Source organism: Anabas testudineus, chromosome 24 (genome assembly GCF_900324465.2).
Source record: "Anabas testudineus chromosome 24, fAnaTes1.2, whole genome shotgun sequence".
Taxonomy (NCBI): Eukaryota; Metazoa; Chordata; class Actinopteri; order Anabantiformes; family Anabantidae; genus Anabas; species Anabas testudineus.
In genome coordinates, this window is record NC_046632.1 from 7,651,640 (window position 1) to 7,674,070 (window position 22,431).

General features: G+C 40.3%; 2 protein-coding genes across 2 annotated transcripts; both read right to left on the minus strand.

The window, feature by feature from the left end:
- Positions 1-264: 264 nt before the first annotated feature.
- arhgap18 (Rho GTPase activating protein 18) lies at positions 265-15,675 on the minus strand. The gene is made up of 18 exons (XM_026341568.2): positions 15,338-15,675; positions 10,031-10,295; positions 9,112-9,250; positions 8,193-8,275; positions 7,833-7,982; positions 7,160-7,223; positions 6,711-6,823; positions 5,988-6,059; positions 5,697-5,790; positions 4,922-5,013; positions 4,682-4,759; positions 4,428-4,587; positions 4,252-4,334; positions 3,929-4,135; positions 3,558-3,692; positions 2,336-2,457; positions 2,130-2,185; positions 265-2,008 (listed from the first exon to the last, which is right to left on the minus strand). Exons 1-18 carry the CDS (start codon positions 15,508-15,510, stop codon positions 1,917-1,919), a joined length of 2,178 nt encoding a protein of 725 aa, XP_026197353.1. The 5' UTR covers positions 15,511-15,675; the 3' UTR covers positions 265-1,916.
- A 2,231-nt stretch (positions 15,676-17,906) lies between these two features.
- Positions 17,907-21,515, minus strand: fkbp6 (FKBP prolyl isomerase 6). Its single transcript, XM_026341656.1, has 9 exons — positions 21,346-21,515; positions 20,695-20,812; positions 20,523-20,612; positions 20,061-20,263; positions 19,637-19,756; positions 19,271-19,468; positions 18,944-19,053; positions 18,604-18,700; positions 17,907-18,245 (listed from the first exon to the last, which is right to left on the minus strand). Exons 1-8 carry the CDS (start codon positions 21,418-21,420, stop codon positions 18,619-18,621), a joined length of 996 nt encoding a protein of 331 aa, XP_026197441.1. The 5' UTR covers positions 21,421-21,515; the 3' UTR covers positions 17,907-18,245; positions 18,604-18,618.
- Positions 21,516-22,431: the final 916 nt, after the last annotated feature.

The following is a 22,431-nucleotide window of genomic DNA, read 5'->3' on the forward strand; positions in this document are numbered from 1 at the left end:
TGGTGTCTGTATCACTGATTCCATTAGCACATCTGACCATCTGACTAGCCAGGGTCATTAATAATCACAAGAAATTAGTTTAATGAACCAGCATCAGTGTGGTGCTTTCAGGTGTTATTGGAGAAAATAAAGTTACTGTAAGGACGTGTTGGACGTAATGACAAAAATCTATCCAAATTTTGCAACTCTATAGCAGTCACCAAAATTGTTTTCATTATGCAAGCACTTTGTAACTGACTTTACAAAAGCAGTCATGCTGGCAGATGTGGTAATTAATAACAGTAAGTTTATTTACATGTTTTTTGAGTGGTCATTACAGTCACAGGCATAAGACAAATACATAACTGAATGGGGAGGTAAAAGATAATACAAGGCATGACAGACTCCGTTCAAAAACTGCTCGTACAGCGACACATTTGTTGTTTAATGCTCCAGCTTTCCATACAACAAAAATTCACAATGTTTGAGTTGCAGATATGATCCTCCACAGGCTGTTGAAAGTGTGAGAAACCACACAGAATGAGATTACACTTGTTGAAAGCCAAGAAAAGCACAGAGAAATGCCAAAAAGATAAAATAGAGATTTTATGTTCTTAGCTAAATAAAACTTTTGCCACTGTACTGATAACTAGAGTGAAAACCAAATCAATAAAAGCCAAATGTATTTGTGCCCAGATAGGGCTTCTTTGTGAGAGTGTATCATTTCATCAGGCCATTTATAAAATCAGCAATTTATATCATCAAAATTATCATTGAAGAGGCACCAATCACGGCAGCACAGGAACAAGCTCTAAGTACAAAATGAACAGTTGCTGGGGTCTCCCATCCAGGTGAAGGCTGTGCAAAGACGCCCTTGACACAATCCGGCACATAACAGCAGGGTGTAGGATGCAGGCAGGGCATACATGGAAAGCAATAACTAAGTGGCTGGCGGGTACATGTGTGCTGAGTATGGACTCCCATTCTGGGAGAGCGACTCCAGCAGACTCCAGGAAAAACATCTGAGATCTCTGTCCAGAACAGAACACTCCTAGGAACAGGATATGTCTGGTTATCATGAAAACGTGAGACCTGCAGACGTTTGACCAGTTTGTGCTGTGAAATACTGCATGTTAAAGTAAAGGGCACCACTCACTCCCTACATCGTTCATTCCTTCTTTCTAGTGAAGTGCTTCCATACAGGGACATTACATATTGTAATCATATGGGTTGGAGGAGAAAATAGACATCATGATACAATTTTAATATTCTTCCAAGCTATATTATTTCATCTTATTACTGCGGGCACAACAAAGTGATTAGTGGTAATAAATCACAGTATACAATTGCAATAATTATTCCTTACATTATCCAGAAATATTAAGATTCACAATAATGTGGCTCAAGTGCTGAGAAAAACTATAGGAAATACTATGCTATAGGAAATATTATATTTCCAGTGTTCAAAAGTGGTCTACCAGGATAACAGAAATGATGTGGTCTTGTCAAACAAGTGGTTTTCTTTCACCTGCACAACTGTGCTGTACTTCAGACTAGTCGTACCTGAGGTACAAAATTACAGTAAGAAGCATAAGGCCAGGTGGAAAACATAATGAGAGGGTTGCAATCCAAGGTTATTTTTACACACACTTTGTAATTTTCCTGCCTCAGTAAAATAAATCTATTACCACACCTTTCACCAAATGAATTTTCCTACTATAGGTCCCGTCACTGAAATATTTGCATTCTTTGGTAGAGCTAATTTATAAAACCATCTTACAACATATATATAAAAAAACCAACTGAATGGTTTGTGTGTAAAAAAAACAAAACAAAACAAAACAAAAAAGCAGAGAGAACCAGATGATGTAACTTCTAAGTCCAGTTGGCCGCTGGTGAGAGCAGCATCCCAGGGAGGCATGATGGTAGGAAGGAGTTTATCGCTGCACAGGTTTGATGACCCACTCTGCTGTAGGGTTGAGCTGTAAGAGGGCTTTCATATAGGTTTCCCCATCTAGACATCTCTCCTCTTCGATAGCAGGAGAAACACAGAAAGAAAGGAACAGAGGCATATGAGATACTGTAGTTACTCACTGAGTTGTCTGTATTGAAGTGAAATAAAAAAAATAAATTGTATGAGCACAACTTACTGATGTTTCCACCAATCTCATAGAGACACAGCTCTTCTCGTTTCACTGTCACTGAACTGGGAGGACAAAAAAATAAAAAGAGCAACGGAGAGAGAGATAAGAAAATATGGGTGGATATAGATATAAGAGAGGATAGGGCTTACATTGCCAAGGCAAGATGCTGTATGTATGTATTTAGGCCAATGTATGATGAGCTGTATTTATACCTATCTTGACTGAGGAAGCGTGTTAAGACGTCAGCAGCTTGCAACTCTTCAGTAAGTTGAACTGCCATAGAAATTTTACTAAACTGAGGTGCTTGGACTCGAATAAATCCCTGCGAACCCTCCTGGTTTCCAAGCCAGAGACACATAAACAGAGAGAATGGAAGAGAAACATGTCAATCACGCAGCCATAAAACATACGAAATGAGGTCATCCTCCAAAACACATTCCTCATTAAAACACAAACACTCACAAGAGAAAGAGGCCGAAGAGGACTAAAAAAATGCAGACTTGGATACATTTCTGTTCTTCTGTTTAATAAACTTGAGTCGCTGTCTGGCCTTGTGGCACTTACAGCATACAGGATCAAGTGTGGCTGTAGTTACTCATTCAGCAACAGATCCATATTAATATGCTGCTACAACACAATAGCCTGTCGACCTATAGTAAGGGGGCATTTTGCTGCCTTAAAGCAAAAAGACTTAATGGTAGTGAGAAGGAACAGTAGGCTGGAAAATACATATTGATGAACAATTAATCACACTGTTACACTCAGCACTGGCACCTTAGGGGAGACGAGGCCTTTTACCGATCTGATGTGAATCTTGTTTGATATAAAAAAAGGACTGTGTGAACCCCACAATGATTCTATTAGACATATGTGACATTTTCACACTTTTAGGGCAGATTGGGCCATTACTGTTCACAGTTTCTGAGAACTAATCACTTCACATCTTATAAAATGATCTGCCTTTAATGTCTCAATGAGTGTTTACACAGAAACGTCATTCTTATATGGCACCACTAGGTGTCGCTGTCTTAATAGACTCTATATGTCCAGTGATCTGTGCATTACCATGGCCACAAAAAGATAATTTGACTGTGATAATTTAAGTTATTAATAGGTTTAAAGTGCAGCAAACTTTGCTGTGGCTCTGACCCTTAGTACCCCTACTGGTCGTCATGTCATGAGTATTTTAAAGTAATTCAAGCTGGATATGAAGGCCAGCTAAATGATGAGATTCCCATCATTACATATGGCCTTATTTACACGCTTCTAAACTGGCCTTGTAAACCCAATGTGTAATAAGAGTAGGCATCTGTTTAGGTAAGCAAAAAACTATGACAAAATAAATATATAGTTACACTCTCTTATTACCACATTTCTTCGGAAGGTTATTTCTCCAAATAGCTCTCTGACATAGCTATGAAATTAAATTCCTACCTCAGGAACAGCTTTGTCAGATGGCTTGTCAGTGGTAATCTTCTTCAGCAGCTTTCTTACAGCTCTGTCTTTATTCTGTTTCTTCAGACTTTCCATGTTTTGTTGTCTGACCTGGGTCACAATGAACTTGGGTATCTGGAGAAAAGATACACAAACAAAAGTGAGCTTTGCTGCACTCACTACACACCGTACCATCCTCCACCATCACTCCATGGAAAAGTAACACAGATCCTTTTGTGAATAACTTTGCCTAATAAGGATGGCCTGACATATATTGTTGACACTGACACAAACTCAGTTTTTATAATGATGACTGGAATGGTGGGGAAGCTAAGGGGCTCTTTATGTTTTGGTTTTTTTTTTATTCTTACTGTCCATAGAAGATTCTGGTATCTTATCAACAGCCGGACGATGTTTGCTGTGCTAGTTGCCATGGAGAACTCTTGTTGTTCTGTAATCTTGGAGCGAAAACCTTTGAACATGAAGATGTTGGGTGCCATGACAACAGAGACATTGTTGAGTGTCATTTTATTTTTCTCCTGATGATCAATCACGCGCTTGAAAAACTCCACTAACGCCTGCGAACACAAAATTTAATTAGCAAAAAAAAAAAAAAACAATAAAGAATTTCTCATAAAGTAAACATTTATGGAAGCTGTACGAAGAACCTTTTTAAATTGAGTGCACATCCTACCTTCAAAGTATCCTGATTGGCCTCAGGCAACAAAAGGACCAGCAGGTTTAAAGCTTGCAGCTGTTGCTTCTTTGTAGGGAGCTCTGAAAACACACACAGGAGTGCCAACTTTAATGATGTGGCTGCAGAGTGCGTGTGAATAAGCATATCTCTTTATGATCCAATAGTAGACCTACTGTTGACAGCTAGAAATGCATTGAGGTATTCCACAGTCAGTAACGGATGAGGTAACTCCCTGATGAACAGCTTCAAAAGGCTAGCAGCATCATGCTGTTTCAACTGTTGCCATGGAAACATCCCATCGTAGAAAGAGGACTCAAGCTCCTGGCACAGTGTCTAAATGTGGGACAGACACAGCAACTTCACAAACTAGCGACTGTCAAAAAATCTGTCGTGGCGGTGATGGTGACAGTCGAACATTTTAACCAACCTTGACTCGAGTGGCTGCTCCAGGGATCCGCAGCAGCCCCTCTGTGTCTAATCCTTCCTCCTCTATATGATTAATAAGCTAGGAAAATGACAGCAAGATCAAGGTTAGGTATGAGTAAGTTAGATGTGTTAATATATTGCAGCTAGTTAATCAATTAATACATTTCCTCTCATTACTGCTGTATTGGTACCTTATCCGTGTCTTTGACCTGACAATATCATCGGCTAGAACAGTGCTCACCCTTTGAAGTATGAATGGCACTTTTGTCCCAGGAGCCCGCCTCTGGTCCTGATCCAATAAAGTGGCAAGGGGAACACCAAACAGACCACTTTCTGCACACAAACAGACACATAATTAGTCCTGCCGGAGTCCCTGCTGCACTACACTAAATATACATTCACCTCAAACTTTATCTGACTGTGAATACAACTAACTGCAATCTCTCCTCTTCTCTCTCTTTCCCTCTCTCTTTTCCCTCTTCCTGTCTCTCTGTCGAGCTACACGTCATTCCACCCTTTGCCCTCTGGACCTGTCTGACTCGTCCTGATGCCCAACTTCTGGCTGGAGATCTCGTCGCCTGGATCCACCGTTTGCCCTTTGGGATGCGTTTGGAGACTGGATTGGTCACAAGCTACTATGATGTCGGTCCCGGCCTCGGCGGACGTCGGAAGCTGTTTCTTGGAGGTCTCGACTCAACGCTCGATAGTCAAGGAATGGAACTAGTCTGCCTGCAATAACTAACTGGACTCCATATTAACTTAAAATACTTTAACTGTTATACTGGACTGCTGCCTACACAGCATGTAATCACCCATATGAGGATGGGTTCCCTGTTGAGTCTGGTTCCTCTCAAGGTTTCTTCCTGTTGCCTTCTCAGGGAGTTTTTCCTTGCCACTGTCGCCCTCGGCTTAAAAACAGTAGTATAATATGTTTACCTGGAAGGAATCGTAATTTGTATAGAATTCAGTTGTTTTAATGACTGTGTGTGTGTGTGTGTGTGTGTGTGTGTGTGTACCTTTAGTCTTAACTTTGACAGCTTTGTGCGCCTTGAGATCTATCCCAGCTGTATCAAACAGAGCGGTCATCTCCACAAGCACCAGTCTACGCACCTGACAGAACATTAAAACATTAAATATTATATATCTAAGGCATGGAAATTTAAATAATGACTGCATTTAGCAACAACTGTAATAACTCGTCTCTAATCGTGTGTCTTAAACATTTCTCACTGTAATATAAATATTTACATACGTGCATCCACAGATCAAATAGTATCACTTCCCCCTGTAACATTCACTTTATTTACCTTTTTCATATCCTGGGGAGACAGATCTCCTATTCTGGTCTGACCTGTTTTATCCCGGAGGAGCTTAAAGTTCTAGAGGGAGACAAAGAAACATTGCTGCAGGAGAAAAGTAAGCACTGCACATTGTTGTTTTTAACTGTGTCACCTTTTATATTCAATGATGAATGCGCACTGACTAATAGTGAAGTGTACTTTAGAGAGAAGTGGAAATATTTCATATACCAGCCTCCACCACCAGATGGAAGTACACACCAGCAGTCAAACAGCTCACACACAAGTGAAGCTTTGTACAGATGCTCTCTGCAACACAATGTGCGTATGTACTGTATGTGCATGTCCATGCTCTGTATATATACACACACATAATAATGTAATATATGCTGCTGGATTCTACATATCCTCATCTTACATCACAGGTTCAAATTGTTGAAAAAATAACAAATAGCCTGACTGTTAATAAGTTATTAGTACAAGCTCTAATATAACCCTGTGCTAAGGAACACCCACAACAAGAAAGCAATAAAAATGAGTTTTGCATAGAGGTTTATGACCCTCACCCATGTATCAAATGAGTGCATCCTGTTTCACTATAACTACGACACTGAACACTGGCTCCTCCACAAGTGCAGACATGCTCCGAGTATCAGTAAAGAAATACGCCTTCTGATGAAGCGAATGTACATATAGCCTTTGTGTGCGTGTGTTTGCAGGAATGTGACTCACTGGTAGCTTGTCATCAGGTGAGTTAGGGCTGGCGGTGAGCTTTTGATGGTCGTCCCTATAGGTGAGCGCCTGCTCCGAAAATGCCACTTCTACGTTCAGTTCCGTCTCCGTTTCTGTTATACACACGAAAGGGAAATATAAGATAGGACAGTCTGTATGAAAAGTACAGTCAGAGTCAGAGTGTTAATTTTGTTTTCATTTAGTTTGACCTCACAGTGTTTGAGTCACACTGTAGAAAGAGGAAGACAGGCCTGCTGCTTCTTCAGTACTTTTAAAAACCCCACTGGAGTTTTGCACCCATTTTTAAAGTGATGTAAAAATTATAAATATGTATTTACTGTATGAACCACTATAAATATAATTGTATAAGGCAGAAGTTTATTTGTGTCACAGTTCGCCATTCCCCACGCTGAGTCAAACTTCATGTCAAGAGAGTATTTTACACATACCAGCCAAAGTGCCATCTTTTTGTCCTGTCTCACTTCCTTCTTTGAGTTTATTAGAATCCACATCCTGCAGCACACAGAGACATGTAAGGGTACAACACACAGTCTAATGTTCACCAAGTCACAAATTGACACAGTGCTCCCTCGCAGTGCATTTTTTCATGTTACATATTAGCTTGTCTGTTAATTAGTGGACAAACTAGGTGACTACATAAAAGAAAATACAAGACCTGTCTTTGAAACCACATGCTCATCTGATTGGAGTAACATGGGACAACAGTAGTAATCACATGTTTATCCAAATCGCCCATTATGTTTCCTAGTATCTGTTCAACAGCAATCAACCTCATGTAATCTCAGTATAATGTATTTAAGGGACTTGATTTTGCAGCGATAAAAGGGCTCAACAGAGCTACAGGCAGCTTGGTAATTAGTAACTGATTTTACATAGGGATTGAAGAAGTTGCTACAAATACAAAGTACGCAGAGTTGTGACCACTTCCTCTGTGGTCAAGAAAAAAAATAATAAATCAGAAGTAAATGTCTAATTCATGAACTCTGAGTACCTATAGTACAATATACCTTATTTTCCTGAAGCTTCAGTTTTATAATCTCAAATACGCTTACTCTTCATAAATGTTTGTGTTCATGTGTGTTGGTGTGTGAGAGACCTAACCTCTTTAGGAGGTCTGAATATATCCCTAACATCAGGAACGTGCTGTCGGTTTCGCCGCCGTAGCGTCTGCTGCAGTGACGTCACGCGACGTTCTACAGCCGCCGCCTGAGTTCTGGTCAGTGTGGACAAGAACACGGTGCTGTCTTCTTCCTGTCAGTCCATCCATCCGAATCAAACATCAGTCAATTAGTTTAACGTCCACTTAACAACCTCTTGAGTCTGTTTAATTATATTGTGACCTAAACAACAGGTTTCAATGGTAAATGATCATTCATAGATCTAAACTACAAGGAACCAATAAACTATGACTCAACTTGGACTCAGGTCTCACTAATTAAATATAGGATAAATGATTGACACCTGATCGTGGTCGGCTGCCAGTGAATCATCAAACAGCCGTGCTAGCCCCGCCTCTGTAAGCCACGCCTCCTCCTGCTCTCCTTCTGAAAGAGAAATCATCAAGTTAGAAAGGGAAGATGACAGATGAATTTAATATTGGTTCCTGAGGTGATGTGTCCCTTGTGCCTTTTGGTAGTTTAAAATGAGAAAAAGAGGAGATCAGTATAATAAACAGTGTAGGAAACGGGGACATTGTTAAACTTAAACGATTCTACAGGTACAGGAAAGGGAAAGGAGGGACCATATTACACAGGAAGACAGAAGTAAAGACACATATTACACAGGAAGACTGCGTTTGCCCCAGAGAATAATAGCTTTTCAAAACAGACTGAGTAAGACTCCCAGAAATCACCCAAGAACCACATTTCTCATTTTCATGGCAACACAGGACCAGTCTGCACATGTCTGAGCTGGCAGGAACTGTCACTTCAGACCACTCTACCTCTGATAGGACTCTACTTTGCAGTATATTGTTTGTCAGCCATTTGTTGTTTTACAGTTTTGTGGGCTCACAGACTCACGTCTATTCTTTTTTTGTCTTTACTTTAATATCAGGTTGTTACTGGATGCATACCAGACACACAGGATCAGGGGACCTTAGCCACAGGCTCTGCATGCGATGAAAGTTACAGTTTCTTTTTGAAAAGTCACAAAACAAGTGGACATGCAGATGCTGCAGTCGTTTTTATGTACCACGGGTGTGTCACGTGATGTTCAGGGAGTCTGGAACCAAACTACAAACTAGCTTGTAATCAAACTCTGCCTCTTGTCTAAGCAGAAGGCTCTAAATCAACAAAAAAAATGTCCATGTCCATGTACAGTAGCATATGTTTAGAGAAATATCTCCTTTTCAAGTCAATTCGTCCCACAGTGTATCTACCTTCAGGAATTTTGTGCTGCTCCTCTTCTTGAACTTCCCCTTCTCCTCCACCTTCTCCTCTTCCCGCTGCTACTCCTGAACGAGTGATATTCTCTACCTCCTTCCAATAGTCGTCCATCTGCAGCTCATCCAGGGAGTCCTACAAGACGGGCAGACACGCAAATACTGCATGGGAACTTCCTTATGAAGAGTTTAAAGTTTTCCCTTACACATATCTTGCTACTGTGCAAACAATTTAGAAAATGCTCCTAGGTGCCAGATATGATGCAAAGACATAAGATAAATAAAAGCATGAAACTCAGAGCCAGTCTGAACAAGCCAGAGTAAGATTTCCCAGATGATTCTGCATCATTACAGCACCATGCTGGTGATAAGTGAATGCACACTCTCAGGAAAATCTTCAGAAAGATCCAAATTACATTCTTTCCTAGAACTATAGATCATTTAAAACACAAGGAATCTGAACAATCCTGTCAACCAAACCCCCTGTACAGCTGTTACAGTTTTAGACTGGTGGTTAAGACAGACTTTTTTTAGTTAGAGTCAGTTCAACAGCAGAGAAGGTTGTCGCCTGTGAATCCCCCAGCATGGTGCAGTCATGAGTAACTCATGCCTCGTTTCATGAAGTCTGACCTGTCCCTTTAATTATTTAACCTGACTACAGTTCAAATATGTAATTGTTCCCATCTACCTTGACTTAGTAAGTGTGTCTACAGTCTATAAATGGCAGCTCACAGTGGTAGTGTGGGAGTAGAAAATATTTGAAAGGCAAAATAAAACTGTTCTAATTATAAGATTAGCATTTGCTTCTTGTCTTTCTCACACAATAAAGAACCAAACTGTTGAACTGAACTGATGCTAATTAATTCAGCTTCGGCTGTATGTGCGGCCATTTTCATCACATGAATCACGCGATTACCTGAGAGTTACTGCGCTGACATGCGGCTCGTGGTCTGGACCTGAAGTTGGGACTGTGCCTGGGACTGGAGTTAGGCTTAGGGCTGGAAGGGTGCTGACTTGGGGACCTGGGGGGAGACCTGGGGCAGGCGACAGACGTCGGAGTGGGGACCGACAGTGGTTCAGTGCTACTGGTTTTGGTGCTGTTGGTCATAGTGGCAGGCCCAGATCTGTCTGCATCTTGTGTGTTTTGGCTCTGTTGGATGGTGTATTGGCCTGTTCGGCGGCTACAAGACAGAAAGACAGCGACAGGTGGAGGCGGAGACAGATAAGTCCCACAGTTAGAAAGAAATTTGGCATAACCGTCATAAAACTTGGCTATAATGCCTTTGAAAATAAAATGTGCCAATTATAGGAAAGGTTTCTGACATAACTGTTTCGCTTTTACAGAGCTGTGCACTTTGCACTGTGTTTATCAGTGACATTATGATAGATATCTAACAGCAGCACTTATCGTAAAAAAAAAGTTCTGCGATTGCAAACTGATTGTCTGAGAAACTGTAGCATTTGTTGTGCAGGAAAAAGTTGTGCATGGAAGATTTACTTCATCCGTCATTGAGACATAACTTTTGACACTTGGCCGTCAGTGAGTCAGACACAGAAGTCTGCAAAAGAATCTAACTAGAGCTGAGTCAGCGGCATGTAAAATCTCCAGCCAGTCAACCAATGACAGCAACATCAGCAGGGAATAACAGCAGGAGCTCAACAGAACTCAACACAGTCAGCTCATCTCAGTGCACAGGATACTAAACACACATTGGTGCTTGTAATTGTTGTCACTGAATGACACCAATGTCAGATTATATAATTCAAAACGGCACTATACTATAATTACATGGCATATTAGCACACATATTTAAATTTCTACTTGTGTATGTGTCCACAAATTTGCAAACAACTTGGTTGTACAAGTGTTAAGTAGAAGAAATACTGCTACTAATATTAATAGCACTACTAATATAAGTGGATTCTAAAAGAGGCTAAATGATATTGTACAGTGCATGTTTTTTTGGCTTTGTTGATGTCTGACAGGAAGCACGTTCTCTTTCCGTTCCTCTAACACTAAAGTTTGCAGCCTCTGTACCATTATCGTGCAGCTGACTAATAATCTAGCTGCCTACAGTGTGTCTAATTTCTGTGGCACATGACAATCAAGCTGAAAAGCTGCTTTCAGCTGTGTTGTCATCCATCCCTATACTTATGAATCACCAGTCTAATCTCACCTACCCAAACACGTCACATCATAAAAATACCCATATTTATATTCGTCCGTGGGAGTTGTTTAAAAAGTTGACCCCTGTTAGAAACAACTAAATTAATGTGTCAGTGCAAGCTGACTTGAAATGAAAGCAAACTCTACAGTGAAGACCGGGAAAAAAATAGACAATAACCAGCAATAATGTGGTGAATAATACATAAATAAAGTGACTATGCCAAAAGCATGAAAAGCACCTGCGTATTTCAAAGCGCAAAACAGTTATTAAGTAAAACAATGTGCTACACAACAATGTTGTATTTAAACACACACACACACACACAGACTGGCTTAATAATAATAATAGTGGCTTACTGTAACAGTAATGCTAAGTGACACTAACCTCAATACAAATGGAGTGAATTAAGAAACAATACGGTTTCAGTATGTAACTCTATTATACATCTGTAATCACGCAGCAGAGAAATTCAACTAACCGGGAAGTCGGACTGAACAGAGTGGAACTGATGCTGCAGTGTTAATTAATGTGGAATTATCAGCAGCATATTACTATGAGCTGTCCTACTGAGCTGAGGCCACATACCACAGCAGACTTCCTGCCACACACACACACACACACACACACACACACACACTGATAAAGCCATAAAAAACACTAGTAAATATAGAGCATCAGAGTTGAGCTAGTTTTAGGACAGTTTAGTACTAACAGATGATGTGATCCTAATCCTAACACTGTAAAGTGCCTTGAGATGACTTTTGTTTTGATCTGCCACTTCTTGTCATGCTTTTCCTTTCCTTCTTCCTCTCCTCCTACACATCGCCTGGGTCTTCATGCCATCTCCCTTTCCTCTCCGACACTTTTCTCCCCCCCCCCCCACGCCCTGGTTTTCTTCCCTGTTTTCCTGCATTTGTTCTCTGACGGTCCCATCGCCTCTTTTTTCTCCTCCCTCCTTTCTGACCTTCTCCCAGTAGGATTTAGTCCAAGCTCTGTGTAATAGCACAAACAGAAACATGTTGTCGGACTTCTGTCTATGCCGCGTTGTTGTGATAATAGTAAAACTACCAACTCAGTCCCTTCACACATGGTCATTGCAACCAAACAGTTATCCATATGTTTGGCAAAAGTGTCCTTGTGTCCATTATGATAGAAAGTATGTGTTTACCCTGGAAGCAGATTTAAACATGGCTGACAAACATATGAACTCATTGGATGAGTTAATCATTTACCTTCATCCAGTGGCACACACACACACACACACACGAACAGTTTAGCAGGGTTGGCAGGTCAAATTACTGAAGACATTAAGCAATAGTTTATTTGCTCAGCTGCAGCTCATTAGTTCTTATATTCATATTTGTGTTTTTTTTTTTAAAGTCATGAATTTTGGTCATGTTCTCCACCGGATGAAGATCGTGCCTTTAATTTTTCTTGTGGCATCATCGTGCAGATTTGAGGCTTTGATGCAACGGGCAGCTGAATTATCTGCGCTGCAAGAAAACATATTTACAACCTTGTTAAAAATTAAGCCTGGCACTTCCAAGTACATGCTGAACTCTGACGATTGCAGATTGGAATAACAATAAACAACACTGTTTTTTAATTCAAGCTCATAAATTGTATAAGATGAAGATCAAAATGCACACACCACAATAACTGAAACACATAATTCACAGCTTTACATACAATGGTACACATGACTTCGCTCTGTGTTGCACACACTCCTGCGCTACCCTTGTGAGTAAAACAAACACATTATCTTTGTGGCACACATTCATACATACAGGCACGCATGACCTCTAAAAGAAAAAGGCACTGCAGCTGTGAATGTACCTTTATCCCCACACCTTTTTAATCGGCCGCATATGTGGAGCACATGTGTACAGTATGTGTGCACGGAGGGAAAACAGCCTGTAAAAGTAAAACACAGCAATGGAAGTACACAGCACTGGCCAGTGAAGAGGGCGATCGGCACCAGTCAGCTGAATGTGAGTCAGGGTAGAAGGATGTGAACACAGCCCAACTATCTGAGCTCACATGACCTCAGTGACAAAAATCTGCCAACTCAACTGGGACATTTTTCAGAGCAAAAACAAAATGAAAAAGATGAAAAGTGCATCGCCTAAAATGGTATTTCAACGTAGCTGTGTGGTTTTTAACCAATACTGAAGATAGAGGAGACATGTTTTTTGTGTTCTGGAAGCTGAACATTAAAAAAAGCGAACAATGCACAGCTGGGGAAGTTTTGCAACTAACATAACAAGGAGGAAGAGGATGAGAAGTGCGTGTGTAGCCTGTATTCCCGTTCACGTCAACAGGTGCCAGCTGCCCTCTGTGAAGACAGAGGCTGCTTCTGTTCCCCCTCTCACACAGCTACTGGTCTCAGCAGTGACCCACAGGCTGCATAAATCATCGGCCCTTCAGTTCTGATGCATCTGTGCTTGTCTTTGTGCTGAATGCTAGTGTGTCTTTGTCAATCTGTCTCTCCCCTTTTTTGAGGCCTCTCTGTCTCTGTTGCCATCTCTTTTCTCTAGATGACGTCCATATTTAGGACAATAGTCTGTTGCCAATCCCGCTCATCCCGACAGGCTCCAAATTCAATCAGAGTGACACCTGAGTTGTTTTTTTAATGACAACATTTCACTTGGTGTGATTTTGTTGGAGTCCATGCTTCGTGCTCGCCGTCCTGTATCCCTTCACGACTCGTCTTGCATTCTACAGATGTCATTTCCTGTGCAGCATTGTGTTTCTGCTGGACGTCCGTTGCGTCACACAGTCAATTAGTTTGAACCATGTGTGTCCTCTGGGCACTATTTTTCCAAGTCACACTACAAAGACTTCCAGCAGAGACGTAACCCAAGGCTCCTTAGGTCGGATGTCCACTGCTGGTAAGATGCCAGCAGCTTTCTGTCTGTCTGTCTGTCTGTGTCACTCTGTCTCCCATTTCCTGACTAAAGGAAACAATGACCACAAAACTAAGCCTACATGTCGACCTAGACAGGACACGCACGCACTCTGCTGTGGGAGGTGAGACAAAGAAAGGCTGTAACGTGATGCTGTTTTTTCTTTTCTTAACTCACTGGACGGGCCATCTGGAGCACACGCATATATACCTCCACTGAATATATTCACACACATAGGGGCAGGTGTGTGTCTATCTGATCACCAGCTGTTCTGGGTTGTTTATTTTTACCACACCAGGGGGCTGTTCACAGCAGCCTATCTAAACACATATGGAACAGAGACACACACAGTCAGCTCGGCCAGTATCTGCTGAACAGTGCCCCCCAGGTGACCCCCCGCAACCACTCTCCCCTCTGAAGCTGCAATCTTTTCTACCTACCTACCTGTATTCTTTGGTTCCTAGTGTTCTTTACTGTACCTGGCAATAAACTGATTCAAAACATGAATTGGTTTTAGCCTCTCTAATGTGGTGATGCTGCTTTTTCATTTACATCACTTCCAACTACACCTACACAGACATGTTACACCAGGCTCTGAGAACTTGTGAATGGGAAATTTCCAAAAACCTAAAACCTAAATACACTTCAATTACATTACAAACAGAGCAAAAAGTAGCAAGATCACCTATAAGATCCATTCACTCACTGCTCATTTCAGCTGTGCATGGCCCAGAGACCAGCAGTGACACACATCCAGCTCTTTAACATCACATCTTTTAATGGACAATCAATTATTATCCTTAGAGCTGCAGTGGCACGGAAGGTGTCAGAGTTAGGAAAGGAAAAAAAAAAAAAAAAACCTGAGCAAGTATACCAAAGTCAAGGTTAACCTGCTGATTAGGAGTGTGCTCAAGGAAAAACATAACCAAAGGCCAAGGGTGGAGTAAGCCCCATGGACATAATAAAGTTGCTTTCCTGAGTGCAGTGAACCAGGCTGCTGCTGGGTTACAGCGGTGGGATCATCCCCTCTGCACTGCGGTTAAATTCATAAATGAGGGAAATAACAATGTCACACACACACACACACACACACACACACACTGAGCCGCTGTGCTCTGGCTCCACAACACACTCACTCATGCCTCCCACCTGGGCGCGGCGGACTGCTGGTCCGGGCCTGGCGGACAGCTGGGGGCGCACGGTCCCGTTTTCGGCAGCAGTTCCGTGTTGCTGTGGTACCCCGTTAAAACCACTCCCTGGGACTCCTGCTGCTGCTGCCGACTCATGTTTCTTGTTTCTTCTGCTTTCCACACCGCAGACATCCAAAGCTTCGAGAGGTGAGAGGCGACCTGCGCGCCCACCTGTGCGTCCGCGCGTCGCTTTATCTGGCCGAGCTTCCCATCTCTGGACTGTTGTGATGCCGACTCACTCAAACCCTCCTGCTCCCTGTGCCTCTCTACTTCTCGTCTTTCTCTACAACTTGTGTGTCAGCCCGAGGCAGGACAGGGGCTGGATTACACACTCGGCACAGAGCAGGGATTGGCTGGTTTTGTAGCTGCTAGCGCCCCCTGCTGTTTGTGGACAAGAGGCTCCAGTGTTTCCTCTTCTTTCATTTTCTCTATCAACAAAGTTCCCACTTCAGTGATATTTTAGTATGTGAAGGTTCCACATGTGTAAATATGTAAAAAAAATATTTTATTTTTGAGAAGTCTGATTCAAGATTCAAAGAACTTGATTGATCCTAGAAGAAAATGACTTTGCCTTGTTACAGCTGGTGATGGGGAAAGAACCACAACCAAAAAAAGAACCACACGTCCACACAAAGAGTCAAATATGTCACACTGAGGTCAAATGCAGGAGGGAGGTCAGATGTAACGCATAACAAAAAACAATTCAAAGATATTACGAGCATTATTACAGAAAGGATATTCCAAACTTACACAATTTTAACTAAGCAAAATGATTTATAGTTGTAGGACTTAGTGGTCAAAATCATGTAGGGTCATCACATTTGACCCCGCTGTCCATTATCAACAGATAACATACAGTAACTTGCAAATGCCGTCTGTGCTGTATTTTGATGTGTACTGAAACAGTTAGAGAGGTTTCTGTTGGTCAGTGGGTCACAGACATCAGACGATGACTGACCAAAGTTGATATGCAACTAAATCTTAAATATGATTTAATATTAATTTATTTTATATTCATTTTGCTCTTCATTGGTGACTGCAGTATTTTCCCACCAGACTCATCAATCGATCTTCATAATACAGTATGTTTTAAAGGAATCAAGATAATTTCAGTGCAACAATAACAGCTGCTCTGAAATTGCAAATACAAACGTAGTAATACTGCATTCAAATATCGAGCATTATTAGCAGCAATACTAATTTAATGTGTAAACATTAAATATCCACAAATATACAAACTCACATGTACAGATTCTCAGTCTGGCTCTCATTCACATTCCCCTTACCTGAGATGAAGGTAATAAACAAGTCTGGAGACCATTGTGTCCATGTCCACTCACACAGACCATGACCTACTGACCATGTGCAGCGACGTGATGGTGAAACACACACAGTGTCAAGTGGATTAACTAAAGAGGTCAATCTGATTTTTCTGTTTCTCCATCTGCCCCTCACCACTTGATTCCCTTTTCATCACACCCCCGCCCACCTTCTCGTCTTTCTTACCTTTATTTATAGCAGACTTCACAGTTCAGCAGCATGTTTGGTGTATGTGGTAAAGGCTGGTAACAGGACAGCGGTGCAGATCTCAATCTAAATAAAGAGTGGGGGATCTGGCTAATTTAAGAGAGAATAAAATAGAGAGAATATCCAAGGAAGTCACTTGACATGCAACATGTTCTAAATTTTTGCTAATGATGGCCCCTAGTGTTTGTTGACAACACAGCAACTGATGATTCTGGCAAATGATCCTCCAACTTGTTCCCCTAGTGTCACTGTGGCTGCATTACACGCTCTCTGGCCAGTTTTACTGGTGCTGTAATGTCACTTTACTCTCAGCCCCCCTCTCTAGCCTCAGCCCCCAAACCATCTGCTGCTAATCAGATTAAACGACTTTTGTCATCTGCAGCAGTTCTTACAGTGTCTCCTATCCGGTTACACCTTTACTCTTTCATGTTAAATGGGAAAATGCTGCCAAAATTCACATCACTTAGTCTCCAGGCATACCTCCATGCTGCTGATATGTGTAACAATCACCATTAAACTTTTTTAAACTAGTTTTTATACAACTTCATCAAAATACCTTTTTATGCAGAAACTTTTTTGACATCAAACCTATTCTGATTTTGGAAATAATACATTATGGTGACCTTCTGATATTTCTATCTCTTCTATCTCTATGTCTAAAATAGCAATTTCAAATGTCTGCATGTACAAAAAGTATCAATTCCTGCTGAGACAGACTTAAAGTTTGTTCAACTCTCACCAATCCAGCAAAAACTATAGCAACAAATCAGCATTAGCACCAGCAGTAATTCAAGAATCTAAATCAAAAAGCAGCCTAATGTTAATATAGTACAACAGAGGTCAGCACAGGAAATGTTTGACACTGGAGCTCGATTCAAATGTCATATTTAACATACAGTTTATAGTTCATCTACAACAAAACTACCTTAGAAGTGAAAGCATTTTTATTTTTCATTATTGAATCAAGTGTGATCAGACTTCAAGAAAAACATCCTGTGTGAACAGTATTTATTAAGAGAATGAAAGACAAATTCAAAGAAAGTGCAGCTTCTCAAGAATCTTTGATACTATTTATGTACTGTTGCTCCATAATATTTGGCCATTTGAAGTGAAAACAAATTCTGCAAAACATATTTTAAACAGAAGAAGGCGTGTTGAGCTACATTATTAAACAACAACTCAGTTGTCAAGTTATTCTTAAGAAATTAACAATACATCTGTATGATATTATTACATTTATCATAATAGGCAAAAACACAAAGTGGAACTTTCAAAGTTAGCAGTACTGAAGAGAAAATGTGTTGCTGAACACTGATGTTTGCTCTTACTCCATCGGCCACCTGCAACAAACAACTTAAGTCATCAGAAGAGTCTTAAGACATCATACTGTGTGTGATATTGGCCTTTTCTATACACATATTCAAACACTTTAGGTCCTGCAAAGCTTTAATTATTTGCCTCTTACTAAGACTCTTAAGAGCTATTGTTGCTGCATTTATGTCAAACAAAAGAATTAATTGACAGCAGAAGCGAGCTAATTGGGCCTTTTTATATTATATCGTTTAAGTTACATTACACATGTCACAGTAGTGTTAGTGTAGTGATGTTGATGCAGTTTTAAAATCGCTCTCACCTTTAACCCACTACAGAGAACACACATTAGCCCGAGGAGGGGGTTTAATGGACACAACTTCTCACCTTTTCCCCTCATATTTACATCTTTATCGGGCTGCGCCAGTCTCGAAACATCTTTGTGTACACGTCTTTCTGTTTGTCCAAGCTGTCTTTATATAATCTGAAAAAAAGAAAAAAAGATTTACACATACCTTCTTAGCTTGTAGCTGGTTTTGTAAACAGAAAAGACAATTTATACATAACAGGAATATGTAAAGATGTGCATGATATATTCAAGTAAAACATACAATGAAAATTGGTCCAGTGACTACTTTTTAAATTAATATTAAAAACCAGACTTCAAATCGGACCTGACCATCATTATTAAACATACAGTATAACCATACAGAATATGCCAACTTACATTGCCACCCTCCTCAGAAGATTGTTAATGTCACTGTCAAAGGGCTTCTTTGCCTGAGCAGTTATGAGGCAACTCTGAGCGCTCTCGTACTCGTGCAGTTCCAGGTACGCCTGACAGAAATTACATTACCATGAAGACCCTATAACTGTTTTGTTATTTTCCTTAATCATTGTCAACTTCCTCAAATAAAACATCTACTGCATCTAATCTTGGCATCAGAACTATTTCAAACCTCTTTGGCAAAGATCTAAACATTTAGTCTCATGCTCTTAGAGCTCTCTGAGAATTTTTATCTGAAAAAGCAAACAAACAAAAGCCCTGTCTGACCTGTCCACAGCGGAAAAGAGCCTTTGTGTTGGCTGAGTCTATCTCCAAGGCTTTGTTGCCATATTTCAGGGCTTTGTGGGGGCTGTCCAGACGGAGCTCAGTGAGAGAAAGGTTCAAATAGACAGGAAGAAGAGCGGTCTTGATCCTTTCCTTCTCTGCACTGCTTTGTGCTTCCCTGTTTCCCAAGAGCATCAATGCCTGTTGGCAGACACCCCACAAAATACATTTTTACCCTCAACAGTACACATATAAACAGAAGTGTGGCATACCAGTTACAAGTGAATGTAATAAAAAATAAAACCAATTAGTATATTTAAAAAAAAAAAAAAAAGCACATTGTTTCTTTTGCAAACTTCATAGACTGGCCTGTTTATAGCGATCTTTGGCATTGTCATAGCGGCTCTGCTTGAAGCAACGATTGCCAAAGCTGCGTAGTGTGTGGACAACTTCAAGAAGCGTGGACAGAGGAACAGTATTCTGCTCCTCCTGAAGACAGAAAATACCAAATGATATTGTGAGGCAGGAAAAGTCACTGAGAAATCCTCCAGAGGTAGTGCAATTTCTGTTGGGCCTATTATTGGTTATTTAAAAGAACTCAATTATAAAATACTGCAATGTATCATAGGCAACTAAGCACATGTAGAATATCAAACTTTAATGTACATTACAAGATGTGCAAAAACGTTAAAGAATAAATAATTCACTTCTTTTTCTAATATGCCAAAAGTGAAAAAGACTTCAATATACCATACATCAACCGGTATCGACCAGACACATGAAAGCTCCCTACCAGACTCAGTGCCATAAAGTCATCCACTTGTCCAGAGTCGAGAAAGTCGAGGATCTGAACCTCGTACAGAACCACAGCAGCAGCGGGAATGAATGGAGGACAACCCAGTTCTCCGTATGCATACTGGGGCTGTAACAGAAAACGAGAGAACTCTCCCTTCTGCATTGTCAGAAGACCCATCTCCAGACCGGCCAATGTCACATCTGTTGTAAAATATAATTCACATAAGTGCCGTTTTTTTCATTTAAATTGGACTGTTAAACATCTTACTAACATCAAAAGCTGCAATTATTTTTTATTACTGATGCTTTTTAAAGTGATTATTTTTTTAGGATTTCTTTGTCTACTGAACATTTAACAAAATGTCAATGAAATCTGTTGAACTGAAGGTGACGAATGCTTCACTTTGTTCAACCAAAAAAGTCTAAAACTCCCAAAACCTGAACAAGCAACTGTGCTGACCTCTCCCTAACTTCATCATCCGGGGGTGTTTGAGGTTGGTGGTAGTTTCAAAAGGTCGGTCAGAATATTCCAGGAAACCGGAGTAATGCACTGTGCACAGAAAAAGAGCAGATGCCGTAACAATCAAACTATTTATTTAACACTTTTAATAAAGAAGCCTGCCTTGACTTACTTAATACTGAAGCATTTTGGGGTACAGGTGGGCCCTGTCCAGGCTGGACCACCTCCTTCAGGATCCCACCATCCCCCAGGACATCATCCATGTGCCGGTGCAGATATTCAAAAGGGCTCTAAAGAAAAGCAAAGAAAAAGCCTGGACTGAACTACAAACTATTTAAACAATCAAGTCAATAAACCATCAAACCATCAGTAAAATTTAGTTTTACAGTCTCTGTTTACTGCGTCTGTCACATTCACACAGCAGCATGTTTTTATTCCGCTTTTAACAAAGCAAAAGCTGCAATGATTTCAGAAGAAGAGATTAGTTTTCAACATTTACTTGCACAGTGTTTACACATGAGCAGATTCATAAGACCTTCATATAACTATTGAAAGATTTTATCTGTAACAGTATGTTCATTGACTCCTAACAATTTAATATTGACGCATTACATTAACTGCACTAAACTACAACTTCATTGTTTTAGGGGATATTTTAAAAGAAAAACACTTTCTATTAACCATGTTACATGTATAGGTTAATTATAATCTGTTTAATTTCGCTGTTCAATTCTAATGTTTTTCCTACGACATATCCATTAGCATACTAGCAGCTAGCTAGCTAGCGTTAGCCGTGCAGAGCCACTTAAACAAGTTGGATTACGGGATTGTTGATCCTGAGCTGCTCCTCGGTGTTTAATCTCCTCCGGATACTGGATATCAACCCGTTCCCGTTCATTTAGTTGGTCGATAATGGGCAATTCCCATGAAAAGTGTAGCTGCTAACTTGGTTTTAGCTCAGTTTGGGTCACTCAGGTGATGCCGATGAGTGAACACGTGATAGAGCTGCTCCCTGTGACATGTACAGGTAAATGTGCATTATTTGTGTATTTCTAGCTGGTCAAAACTGGAATTCACGATATCACAACTACATTTGGACTAGTCTCAATTCAATTCAAAGATATCTATCAGTTTAAGGTATCTACAGTTCAGTTTTGCCTAAAGTGAATTCCAGATATCTTTAATTACATTTTGACTGGTCATAAATACATTACAGTTACTGTAATGGTCCAAAAAATGCTAAATGATATTAATGATGCCATTTCTGATATCTGCAAAGGAATTGTGACTGATAAAAATAAGTTTAGCTATCTTAAAATGTCATTCTTACTGGTTATAATGCAATCATTTTACATGTTAAGTTTTCTTTGTTCATCACACAGGGGTGTGTGCAGGCCCCACTGATCTTTGTCACTCTCCTGTTTCCCCTGCATCACTGACACACACAAGAAAACGGCAAAGTCAACATTTGAATCTGTTTTCTTGGGCTTCAGGGATCATTTATTAATAATGATGGATCTATTAGACTTAATATTGCCCTTAATTATCAAATTAGCATTCAATATAGTTCACACTCATTACCCCAAATCGCACATGGATACATACATAAAACAATGTTTTAAAAGTCTTAAATGTAAATTTAATAGATTTGAATTAATATATACAACCAGTATTAAAATGAAACTTGTCAAGTAGATGCAACCATTTCATAGAACTGAAACATGACAACAACAAAAACACTCATATTTACAGAGGAGCCATCAGCCTACAAGTGATTTGGATTAGTTTCTGCTATTTGTTTCTACTGTATGAAAATTTGAATGGATTTCTTTTTTGCATTCGGAATAGGTAATATTTCATCATACTCTACAGATCTGGCATAAAACACATTCTACATATTCTACATATT

Excerpts from the sequence above, each read along its gene's own strand:
- arhgap18 (XM_026341568.2), bottom strand. The coding sequence starts at position 15,510 with ATGTCTGCGGTGTGGAAAGCAGAAGAAACAAGAAACATGAGTCGGCAG. Across the intron at positions 6,060-6,710 it reads CACCTGATGACAAGCTACCA|AACTTTAAGCTCCTCCGGGA; the intron begins GTGAGTCACATT and ends GTCTCCCTCTAG. Across the intron at positions 2,009-2,129 it reads TGAGATTGGTGGAAACATCA|AGGAGAGATGTCTAGATGGG; the intron begins GTAAGTTGTGCT and ends CTGCTATCGAAG.
- fkbp6 (XM_026341656.1), bottom strand. The coding sequence starts at position 21,420 with ATGAACGGGAACGGGTTGATATCCAGTATCCGGAGGAGATTAAACACC. Across the intron at positions 20,813-21,345 it reads AGCTCAGGATCAACAATCCC|AGCCCTTTTGAATATCTGCA; the intron begins GTAATCCAACTT and ends GCTTTTCTTTAG. Across the intron at positions 19,469-19,636 it reads CCAAAGATCGCTATAAACAG|GCATTGATGCTCTTGGGAAA; the intron begins GCCAGTCTATGA and ends GTCTGCCAACAG.